The sequence below is a fragment of the Buceros rhinoceros genome, unplaced genomic scaffold, assembly GCF_000710305.1.
Source record: "Buceros rhinoceros silvestris isolate BGI_N320 unplaced genomic scaffold, ASM71030v1 scaffold1443, whole genome shotgun sequence".
Taxonomy (NCBI): Eukaryota; Metazoa; Chordata; class Aves; order Bucerotiformes; family Bucerotidae; genus Buceros; species Buceros rhinoceros.
Window position 1 is genome coordinate 77,135 of NW_010402829.1, and position 12,838 is coordinate 89,972.

The 12,838-nt window shown below is 40.7% G+C and overlaps 1 protein-coding gene across 1 annotated transcript in view; it reads right to left on the reverse strand.

Annotated features, from left to right (window-relative positions):
* TRAPPC9 (trafficking protein particle complex 9) overlaps nucleotides 1-12,838 on the reverse strand; it is a gene marked incomplete at both ends in the record, with an annotated part of 201,795 nt that overhangs the window by 65,107 nt on the left and 123,850 nt on the right. The window contains one exon of the mRNA XM_010132754.1: nucleotides 902-1,044. Within this exon, the coding sequence (XP_010131056.1) occupies nucleotides 902-1,044 (143 nt within the window). The remainder of the gene's footprint in view (nucleotides 1-901; nucleotides 1,045-12,838) is intronic.

Consider the following 12,838-nt stretch of genomic DNA (forward strand, 5'->3'; position numbering starts at 1 on the left):
ATCTCCTGCATCAATTAAGTACATAATAGTACTACACACTGGCACTGAAATAAGTTCAGCATTTAAACCAAAGTGCTGGTTCCCACTATGCACACTGCTTTTCTTTTCAAGAACCTTTCCTCTTGGTAGCTGATTTCTTACAGAGGATTTTTAATAAAAGCCTATTCCTGTCCAACGTGGAGCAATTTTTTTCTTGCACTAACTTCATCCTTCATCTAAGAGAGTACGTAAAGCAATATAAAATTAATAAAAACATATAGAACAGGAACTGTGTTTTCAGCAACAAATAAACACAATTTTAGCAAAAAACCCACTAAAACTGATTGCTCTCAGCAGCTGATGAATTTTAAGGCAATCAGATCTTTGTGATTATGGCATTTGACAACCACCATGTGTTGCCATGATTTTTTAAAAATTCACTACGATATGTGAATCTATGCCATGGCTTACAAGAGAAGGTAAGCACCAAAGGAGAGAACGATTACAATTTATTCCTCGCATCCAAGGACCACCATTTACACATGCGTTTTGGGTAAGATTCTGTTAGACAAAGTCAAAACAATGTAATACACAACACACCACAACCACAGCCAAGAGACAGAGAAAGAAGTCATCAACTTTCACCATAAGCAGGAGATAACCTGTCCCTTGTAAAAAAAAAAAACCAATAATGAAAAAAATGTTTGAACCTCAGAAGGTGTCCAATGCACATGGATTACTTCAATCACAGTCTGCAGTTAAAGGAGGCTGAACTCCTAGATGAGGAATTTTAAAAATTTGTTCACATAATTCTTGACCTACATCTTGCTGATCACATGGAAAGTTTCCAGCCCAGTCTCGATGTTCTAGCCAATTTAACAGAGACAACAGGTCAAACACACACGAGTCAAACAGGGCTTACCTTGTTGCTGGCAGGGTACTAACACGCGTAAAGAAAACAGAGGGCTCTACTTCTACGTGAAGGCCCAGGGAAAGGTTCCGGTAATACCCTTCCACATGTCCTGGTCCACCAGAGTACTTAAAATTCAGAATGGCTTCCAGCGTCTGCAGAAACACAAGTAAATTACTTATTAGCTAAGTTTCATTACTGTGCATGTCGTAAGTTCCGTTAAATGACGCCACAGAAGTGACTTACCTACAAAGTTTCTATGTCCTCAAGAATTTCCTTTTCTAACCCATCCATTCTGTTATCTCAAGAAAAAAGGTAACTTAACAAATAACCGCATCTTAGGTAAACAGTTGCTTTTTTTCCTAACCCTTTCAAAAAGTAGAGTACAGAACAAAGTCAGCTGGATTTCCCTTACGTAATTCCTCTCCATAACACATTTAACACAGAAAAACTTACGAGTTTATTTTTGCTTAGCAGAGTTTAGGGTTTATGAGACGATACGTGCTTTCATACCTTCATAATCCAATGGAAGCCCTTCAAAGTTTTTGAGTGCAGACAGACCGAGATTACACAACACTAAAAGCGTCTGGTCTCTCAGCTAGTCACTGTAAACATACGCTCACCTCCATTTACTAGCAGATTAGAACAGCACTGTTGACCACATCTAGTGCATGAACCTCGTCTTTCTTTGATGCTCATTTTACAGAACCTGATTGGTTAGCAAATACTAAAAATGAAGGTGATTCTCTAGCATTAGTTTTATGCACTCGTTACTCTCAGTAGTACTGAGCCTTTACTTCAGTGATGAAATTGAGCTCTGTGGTTTTCTCGTTAATTAACAGCATGTGGGAGGCTCCCCAGTCCCCACATTACAATCAGTGTTCAAGCTCAGAACGCACCTTTGATTCACCCATGGAGACTAGGCGCCACCTCTTCCTTCACTTTGTTCCTGAAACACCGTTTGTTGGAAGCAGGGCAAGGATTTGGGAAGGGTCACTGGGTATTTTTCCTTGCTCTGATTCTGGGCTCCAGGCAGCTGCTATTGCCACGTCTCTGAGCAAGGACAGAGGTAGTGACAGACCGCTACCCTAACAAGGACATCACCATTCGATGCTGAACGCCTACGTCTAGAATGACACGTTTCTTAAAAAGATTTAGAAACAATGCCTATCTCCTCTTTCATTGGCTTTTAGCTCACTATTTATTAAAAAAAAAAACAACCAAACAAAACTCTTCCCCCAAAAACCCTAAAAAAACCCCAACCCCTCAAGTCCACAACTTATCCAGGAAACCAGTTGTATTTATCAGATATCAGCAATCCTGTCAGGTTGAAGTACTCTCTCTTTCCATTCAAGACTTACACAACAATTTATGAAACTTGTGAATTTTTTTTCGTAAGATCTAAGGAATAACCTAAGGATTTGCTAACTTACAAAACAACATTTCTATTTGATACCATTCTGTTTCTAAGTCTGGCTGAAGGAACAGAAACGCAGACACAAATGATTTCTTAAAACAACCACAAACCAGCGATTTGAAGAATACTAAAATCAAGAGTTGATGTTTTGCTGCATGTGCGTGCTTAAATGTTTTGCCTATTTCCAGCTTGTTTTTAAGTAAAGTGGGCTAGCTCCAATTCCTAATTTAGTGTCAAATTCATGAGAGTCGCCTTATAATACAAATAAAGCCCTTCACAGGGCACTCTGGACATACCCATCTACTCTGTTTATGTCAATTCCTAATTTGCAGTTAATTAACTCGAGTTTATGTTATGTCAGGAAAGCTAATCAATACTAAATACAAAAATAAAAATGCACACATCATTCAAAACACTTCCTTCTAATTAAACAGCTGGACCATTTCACAAAAATTAGAGCCAGCCTCCATAAGCACAGGGCTCTGACACTACTTACGCCGTGATGTCAGAACGGACTTCAACTCCAGTCCGAAATCTGTGACACCTCTAGCTCGGTATGTGCTATGTTACAGAGATACTGTGGTATGGATCCACGGTTCATCCTGCACAGGACCACGGCACAAAGCTGCTCTGTGAAGCCCAGTCCCGTTTAATTACAGGAAAACACTTCAGAAATACTAGTCTGAAAGGTCACAGAGCATTATCATTCCAGATGTAAAACCCTGCACAGCAGCCTGTACCAAATGAAAAACATCCAGAAAAAAGGCTAAAAAATAAAGCCATTATGTGCCGCTGATGAGCAGGAGAGTTTCAGGGCATCGTCAAAACCTTGGTCCCTGTGGTAGTGAGGAATTCATGAATGAAAACTTTCCGATAGCCCTGTGTGTGTCCCACACCCCATGGTAGAGAAAGAAAACCTAATGGTCTTCCACTAACCCAGACATCAGGAGAACATCTCTTCTCACCCAAAACGTAACACCTAACATTTAATACAGAGGACACAAGAGTTCTGATACCTCTGAGAGCCACACACCACCCAAACCTGTGGTCTTTCTCTGGCCACGACAATTTGCAGGGTGCCTAGGAACAAGCGCACACACACGGAGGTAAAATATCAGGCAGACTTCACATCAGGACTGCAGACGTGTGTGTAGGAGGGGAGCATGACTGAAGGAAATAATTTATTAAGGAGCCTTCAGGTGATCAGAGAAAGTTTTATTGCTTAAGATTCATGCAATATGATCAAAACGTAAAAAAATCCAAAGTCAATGTCCTTTCAGCACCTCTACGCACAAGCACCCATGTGACTTGGACTCCATACAACATGAAAATCGGTTTTCTATCTCCAGGATAGAAAAAAACAAAACGCTACACTTTCATAAACTTACAAAGCTCCACTTTAAACAATTTACCACTCTGCCCCACAGCCGCAGCTTCTGGGATGCAGAGATGGCAGAGCTGGTGACCTCTCCAGACCTCCGCCTGTCTATCGTCTCCTCACTGCTTCTGGGACACAAGGCTGTGCTCTCCTCAGGGCTAGCAGGCACACACAGCACCTCTGTCATGCTCCAGGCTGCAGACCATGCTCCAAACAGTGCATTCAAGCCCTCCGCTGCTCCTTGCTGCCTCAGGCCAGTCCTACCGGCTCACCTTCATCCGCACTGAGAAGCCATGTGGTTTATCCCCACCTGCAGGGCACACTCATCATGGAGCGGAGTAGGGGTTTTTACCCTCGTCAGACTACATCTTTCATCCGTCTTTCTATCTGTGGCTCCATAGCTCAATTTCCCATCTTCACTACCAAAACTCTCTGGCCTAAGCAGTACTGGAGCAAACCCGAAATGGTCTAGTCTTGGCAACTGCAGGCTTTTGAACCCCAGCACATGGGACACGCTGCTCCAGCAACACGGTTCATGCAGGACTGCAGCACACTGGACACACTGGATCTTTTTTCAGGGGAAGACCGGAGTGCGAACATTGGGAGGAAATGGACATGCCTACAGAGATGAAACCAACAGGTCAAGCTTGCGGTTCTTGGACTGGTTTGGGAACGCAAAGACCATGTCTATGTTTAGAGTTGATCTCATGAAAAAGTACGGTGTTGGCAGTTAAAAACACACACATCTGCCTACGTATTCATTTGGCTATCAAAACTTACTTGGATTAGCTCTTGAGTTTTAATGGTAACAAAAGGCAAATACTTGTGATTTTTGCTTCTTCCTCCCATCACTGAGTCCATGATTCCACAGGGTAACCTGACAAAGGAGGAATTCAGGCTTAAAGGATAAAGTCTGTTTAAAAAGAATGAGGTTAACAGTAGTGTTGAGAGAAGCAGCAGGTGCCCTTATGTACACACACTGAATATCCTCCTGCCCACTTGTTCTCAGAAGATAAAAGAAAAAAAAAAAAAAACCACAAACACACTCCCACAGCACTAAAGACAAAAAGCAGAGAAAGTGCTGACTAGTTGGAGATTCTGCAATTCTCCTTGGGAGGACAAAATCCTACAGCCTAATTAAAAAAAAAAAAAACCAAACACCTCCACCTAAATGTCAGTAGCATCCTGGTTTTACTGGTCCCTGTTGATGAGAGCTAAGCAAACGGCAGCATTACTGAAATCTGAACGCCCTCACAAGATAGTTAAGGGTTCCTGAGATACACACGCTTCTTAAGACTGACTCTTTAGACCAGTCTCTTGCTGCAAAGCCCAGACCACAAGACTTGGACGCTGATATCTTCAAAGCTTCTTCCATGCAGGAACTCACATCGCTTCCTCAAACACTTAGACCTTCCTTTACTGGAAATACTGATGCTGAAAGGACATTTGGGAGGAGGAGTGGAGAACGTCATTTGTGATACGTAAAGCACCAAGCTTTTATGTCACGAGGTTTTTTTCAAGCTGTGCATTATTCCAAAACTGAAAATAAATCAGTCCGCCTGATGTCTTCAGTATCTGGCACAAATCTTAGGCTGCCCAAGAAAGGTCCACAATAAGAAATTAAGATCACAAGTGGAATACATGAACAACCATATATGAAATTTTCTTCCTGTAGAAAACACCGTATCATGGTTCATAAAAATTGAATTGCATCATAAATTCATTTTTACATGAAAATAATAGATGCAATGATTGTGCCAGAGTATCACGCAACTTTGCAGAAAAAGATTAATCCATTACTCTCTGTCTCACTGGAGAATATCAGTCTTTCCACTTACGCTTAACCTCTCCGATTTTCTGAAACACAAAATATGCTTTAGGTTTTCTGTAATTTTATATGTGACACAACTCTCTTTTTTATTCTTTTAGCTAAAGAATGAATTTTGGACTTAAGGAGAAATTAAACAGCCAAGAAAGGACAGAAAGTACCCCTACTCTTCTCTGAATGCAAAGTATGAAGCTAATCTACATCTGCTGGAACACTTAATTGATCAAGGTAGAATTCCTCGTTTTCCCCAAACAGGAAAAGGAGACTCCCAGCAGATTTTGTTCCTCAGAGCACCAAACAGCCTAGTAATTGATAGCAAGAGCCCTGATACATGCATTATAAAAAGGATATCCATATGTAATCATCTTGTAGTGCATATGTAATCATCCTCTAGGACCAAACTGCAGCAAGCATTCTCCATACTGATTTTTCTCCTCTGTATCCCATTAAAAATATACACGGCAACTACAAAAGCGATGACAGAATTCTTAATTACTGATTAAGCAATGAAACAAATTGTGCCACTGCAGTAAGTCACACCTTTGTATGTACAAATTCAAATAAAGCTCACATTGTTATTCCTGATAAACTATTTCATCGGTCTAGAAGCAAAATTAAACACAGTTTTTAGCACGTGCTCCTCGGGTGAATTTACACGCCCAGCCCACTGCAGGAACAAGGTGCCTGTTGTGTTCACGCTCCAGCGCAGTTTTACTCCAGTACACCTACTGCACACACACGGACTCGCAGTAGCAATTTTCGCAGTACACCAACGTTTATAGAGCTCATCCATCTACATTTATGTCTAGTTAAGCCCCTGAACAATGAAACTGCTGCAGCTCTTTGTAAAAACAGCACAATGGCAACGGCAAGCAGCCGAAGCTAAATATAGCTCCTTCAGGCATATACCAGGAATTAAATAGTACATTTCACCCCTCCCCAAAATTCTAAATCAGTAAGCTTCAACAAGGAATCTCGAGTGAATACACACAGGAGCTCAATAAATCCCCCTTAAGCTTACAAGGCATATTCTGAGTCTGTGCTAGCTAAAAATAGCCGTGTTTATAATGAGAACGGAGATGTGAGCAGAATAATACCGAGTTCCAAGGCAGGCGTGCTGTAGCCAGCCCGCATTAATGAACAGGGTGAATCAAAGGTCATTCGAACCAACAGATACGCCGCTGGACAGCGAAAATACAACATACAGCACTCTTTTACTGGAGGGCACTCACCTCTCATTAAACTGTGCGCTTCCTAAGTGGCTATTGCAGCCACACGTTCACAAGTTATTTTGTGTGCTTTTTTTTAACTAGAGCACACGTTGCTGCTTCCGAAAGAGTGGAGAACGTACGGGGTATACAGCAGGACTGGAGTACACGGCATTATTCCTCCAGTATTTGCCCCTAGAGTTCAACTTCCCTCTGGAAATATTCAGGAACGTAATGCATAATTCCTCTTGTAATATTAAGCACAGAATGGACAGTATTTGCCCCTAGAGTTCGACTTCCCTCTGGAAATATTCAGGAACATAATACATAATTCCTCTTGTAATATTAAGCACAGAATTCTGCTTTCTTTAACGAAAGGCAAGCTGCCTCAGGACTGCAGCCAGCCCAGGTAGCTGATGCATGCTCTGAACTGTCGCCAAGGTTTTCCCTCCATCAACTTAAGATACAAGCACTGCTGACCACAGCTATCACAGAATCTTCTCCTTAGCTGAGACAGAGATGAAACATTAAAAATAATTTAAATACAGGTATCTTATATGGAAGATTCCATTCAAGGGCTTTCTGTCTACTGATGCTAAACCGCAGAACCTCTTAGAAAAATGTGTGCTAGGGAATTGGGCTGCTTTCTGTTCTTGGAGGACTTCAAGGAACAGAGGCAAGTCATCACACATGTTCCTCAGTAACTTCTCCAGTTCTGAAACCCTGCCCTGATTCTGAAGTAGGAAGGCACTCAGGCAGAGCGAATGCAGGGGTAAGCGTTCATGAACAGATCGCACACAGACATGCCCCCCTTCAAAGGGAAAATTTTTCCATGCAGAGACTCGTTTCTCCCAGCAATGGCTATGTACCATGTTGGCTGCTGCACAGAAGCATCACTGAACCTATTTCCTCACTGAGACCTGTTCATTGCACCTTGTCTCAAGGTCCTCGAGAGCAAAGGCATAAGAGGCTGATAGATACCATCCCACTAAACTAACGCACACATCAGAGGTGGATAAAACCAACTCTTGGGCATAACAGCTCACAGAACACGTGTCCAGCATAAACCCCTCACATGGTCTGCGATCATAAATGAAATAAGACAGTCTCAATCACCAAAAGAACATCAGGGGGAAACAAAACCAAAAACAGGCGCTGCACAAGTGACCCCCCGGTTAAGAATGACACTTGTGATCCATGTGGCTGCTCATCCACAAGCAGGTCATCAGGTTATCTCTCACTTTCAGGAGAATGAGCACACTGTATTTTTAAATCACTATCCACCACATATTGCTACTGCAGACTCACCAGTCAAATATTATCTTTCAGTATATATTCTGAGTTAAGCAAACGAGAACTTCAGAGAGCTGTATGACACTGTTAAGAGTTTGCAAGCGCGAGGGTGAGTTTTCTTCTCCGACTCTCCCACCCAGGAAGGGAATCAAAGCAACACCACCACCAGACTCATATGCAACAACCTCAAGTCTCTAGGTAAGAGAATAGAGTTATTTTTACATTTTCATGCCAAACACTTCTGCACTGCTTTACACTTCCTCAACACTGTCCCATCCCTTCTCTGTTCTATTCTACTACGTCTTTTGGGAGAAAAACGGATGAGACTGCACACAAAGTGGGGTAAACACAGAAGAAACCTTTTGGTTTGCCCTCTATTCCTTTAATCCCTGTTACTCCTACTTTGTCTTTTGCATTGCTACTACAAATTGAATTAACATCTTCATCGCATGTCTCACACCTCCAAGATCTCAACGCTGAATGGTGATGGTTAATTCAGAGCCATCACCATGTATCTGGAATTACAGACTGCGCTTTCTTCATGTGCATTACTTGACCATGCACACGTGCATCAATGCTGGTCTTCATCTCAAACTTTAACCAGCCACCCTCTATCACAGGACAGGGCTTTGAGCCAACCTGGTCTAGGGAAAGGTGTCCTTGCCCATGGCAGTGGGGGTGGAAATACGTGACCTTCCAACCTAAATGATTCTACGAATCAAATAAGCAGTATCAACAACTTTGCCTTTGTTCGCAGGCTCAGCAAATACTTCAAAGAATTCTGACTGGTTTGCTTATCGTGACTGCTCTTCATAAAAAAACATTTCAAAAGTCTCCCAACATATGTACCTTATTATTACTAACTCTGCTGTGACAGTTCTGGTTTTACTATATTTACCAATAATGAGAGTAACAGAACTGCATTATTCACTTTGCTTCTCCAATGGCAACACAAGCTTTAACTTTTCAAAGTCTACAAACTTTTGAAACACCAGAGAATATGAAGATTATGTCCCAAACAAAGAAGGAATAGTCACGCATTCCCCTGCGGGTGTATGGTCTGTCCAAGAACACCACCATTATCCAAGAAAGCAAAATTTAGAGGTCCTATTTTACAACACACGAATCCTTCCCATACAAAAGGGGACACACAAAGTACAAACAGTTTCCTGAAGATCTGAAATCAATTCACCGCTCAGAATCATCTCCTGAAAAACCCAGCTCCATTCACTATTCATATACTTTTTATTCATAATATTGCTGTACTGTACTGTAGACAAAAATTATACCCACAACCTCAAAAGATAAAACAAATCCTCCTCTGCAATAGCTGAAGTACCTTAAAGAGAAATAATACATCTAGCAAATCAGAAAAAAATTGGCTATAACACATAAAAGATCCTTGAAACTGAGTGATGAGATCTTTACATGAGAGCACTTTAGTGTTCTCGTGTTTAACAATTCTCATTTTTTTCCAGGAATTCCTGTGATTAGGAGGGTGAAGAGCAATTAAGCGATTGTTCAAAAGCAGGAGCAAGTGAAGAAAGAGGTTTTAAAACAGGAATCCTTGAACAACTTAATCAATAGATCTGTTTATTCAGCATAGCTATTAACATAAATACGACGACTGAGTACTTCAGATTTTTCAGCTGCCACTTGGGTTGGAAATAGAGGTTCTAGTAGCACAATCATTTTCAAAATCTAGTGAAGTTATTGAGCTAAATTTATCACTGATTTAATGAGTTTTCTATGGAATAAATAGAGCAGATTCCTACTCCTTAATATGATGATAAAAACAGAAAAGAATAGTTAAATTTAATTTTCAGGGATTAACGCTTCAGAAGTTAAAACTGTCCTATAATTTTGCTAGAAATCAGGTCCTAAAGTTGCAGAACAGCGACACTCTCCACTCTAACGCATCTTCTTTCTTTCACTGGGCACGTTGTCTGAAAGCTAACATGCCAAGCAACCAAGCATCCACCCGCGTTATTAAAACACACAGGTCTCTTAATAAACTCAGCGTGTGCAATTTCCTCAAATGGTTTTCCTCAATTTTCAGGGAATTTGGACTTAGCTCTTCAGTCAACACTAGATGATAATTGCAGGTACGAATCAAAAGTAGGTGACACTAGAATTCATTTCCTCTCCACTGATCCCATTTTGCCAGAATTCAGCCAGGTTAAACATGGTCCGTGCCACGAACTCCAGAACCAACGTCGGCTCCAAGTCCCATCTGCACAGAAAGGCTGAGAATACACTTGAAATTCTGTGATGTTACAACAAAACCAGACACATTTTACAAAGGGAAAGGTCTTAAAGCAGATGAAAGGCATCACAAACTCTTTCCTCAGAAACTCAGCTTTATGAAGGGCTAGTCACGGATAATTTGAACAGCGTATGTCACACTAGTCTGTGGGATGTGTTACCACTGATTCCTGAGCGAGATCGCGCAATTTGGTCATTATTTGGACCACCATTGTTTGGGAGCTCCCGCTACTGACACATCTCTATTCTTCACATAGACCGATTATGCTCTAAAAGTAATAGAACAGCCCAAAAAATACTATTTAAAAAGAAAAGCTTAATGCACATAGTTACTTTTGGTTTTTCCCCTTCCAACAAAATACATTCCCAAAAGGCAACTGGAGGTCATTGCAATTAGGTCCAGTAACTCACCATTAATAAGAGAATTAAGTAATCAACAGAGTCAGAGATCGTTTCCTGAAGAAACATGACAAATCTTATTCCAGAATCTGCATTGTAAAACCACCTAAACCCATTATATGGTAATAAATCAGGAGACCTCTCCACCTTCTAATAGGAAGAACAGAAAATCTTTCTGCTCCAATAGGAAATAGTCTCGGACTCCTTCCTTTTTTCTCTGAGACACTCAAGAACATTAAATGTATTCCCCCATCTTCCAACAATTACTTACACATAAATAAAATTTCAGCAAAAACCTTTTTCTCATGTGACCACTTTATTCTCTAGGGATCCCAGTACAGAGCTGACCTGAGCAAATGCCTTAATTTAAAAGATTTCTGTGAAAAAAAAATATATATATATACACACTTTATATATGAATACATATATATGTATATATATTTTCAAGGAGCGTCTGGATGCATGTGGTTCGTTTTAGGTAGTCCTGCAAGGTCCAGAGATTTGAACACAGTGATCCTCACAGATCTCTTATAATCTGAGATATTCTATGATTCTGTGAAATACTATAGATAGATAGATAGAAGGTACTGGCGCCTGCTCTGTAAATCACTGTTTTGATTTTATTAGGGATGCTAACTTCATTTCCAGTTTGCTTAGCACACACTTAGAAGGATTACAAATACTGATTTAAAAAACACACTGAGTCAGCTCACTCAGAGAACTTCATAAATATGCAGCAGGAAACTCCCAAACAGTGACTCATAACTTCAGAGGTTTAAAACAGACAAATAATCATGAATTTTCCAACTGTTACTCATACTTGATTAAATCCTAAGCCAAAACCATCCTGCTTCTGTGAATTCCACTTGACCATCTTTGAGTCCTACAGAAAGAAAGTGCTACAGGAAAAAACGAGCTAAATCGGGTAACTGGGAAGATTCTTAACAGCCTGTATGGAAAAACTATTTCATGGAAACAGGTATTGAACAACAATTCTTTCCCTTACAAATGATGCATGGATGGATTTTGTCTTCACCTCATTTACAACTGAATAGCTGATTTGAAAACAAAGAAAAACTTTGCCAACTTTTTTTCCTAGAAAAAGGTCATGCATGATTTGAGAATAGTCCTGAAGTTTCTTCTCCACAGAATTGTATTTGCATGTATCTGTTGATAGTTGCAACTCAAAGATCGTATCGAGCTCCTCGTTGGAAAAGGCACTGACATCTGCCAGTGGTCTACTCCTACAGAATTAGGTACTTAGAACAAGTGTTTAACTGCTTATTGCTAAATGTCATCATAACGCTCCTATTTGGCCTTGAAATGAAAAAGAGTATTTTTTCAAAGTTAGTAGTGTTAAAAATGTATGTAAATACAAAGGCAGTGAGTTCTGTAAAACGAACAAGAATGATTTATACGCCCATTATGACAAATCTTAGCACAATACTGGCTTTAACAGACCATTAATCATTTCAGCGAAAAGACAAGCCCATGTCTCACAATGTAAAACCACATAAACACAAATTATTATCATCACATGATAACGAAAGTCAACACATCTGTCCGACCCCTTGTCACTCGAATGACAAAGCTACCACACGTGACACAAGGAATTTCATGGACATTAATTTTAGACGGAAGGGTGAGACACCATCCTGTACTTCTCAAGATGTACAAAACATACCTGACAGCCTGAAATTACCACTAACTCAAGCCTGTTTTGAGCAGCTCTCTGAGAGCAGCCGAAGTCCAGCGGGCTCGCGGAGCACACCATGCGCAGAACTGAACGGAGCCCTGACCCACTCCAGCCCGTTCGTCCCTCCCCACAGCAGGTCAGGACGCTGTGGTTGATGTATGCACATGGGAACACACGGAATACTCGCCAGTTACGGCAGCAACATGGCCACAAGTCAGGAACAATTTTTGATATGGTCCCATTCAACTACAGGAAAGTCAAGAGCCAAAAGAAATCCAACATCCTATTCTTGGAAAATCTGTATGCAGATATTAAAAGAATTATGATGGAATCATGATTTTATTTTTCGTACAAATTGATTCAACCTGAATGATGGTGCTTCGCTTCATTCAAAATCAAATTAATTTTCTTCTCTTTAGTTTACTGGTGGGGGTTTTTTGTTTTGTTTTGGGGGGGGGGGGGGTT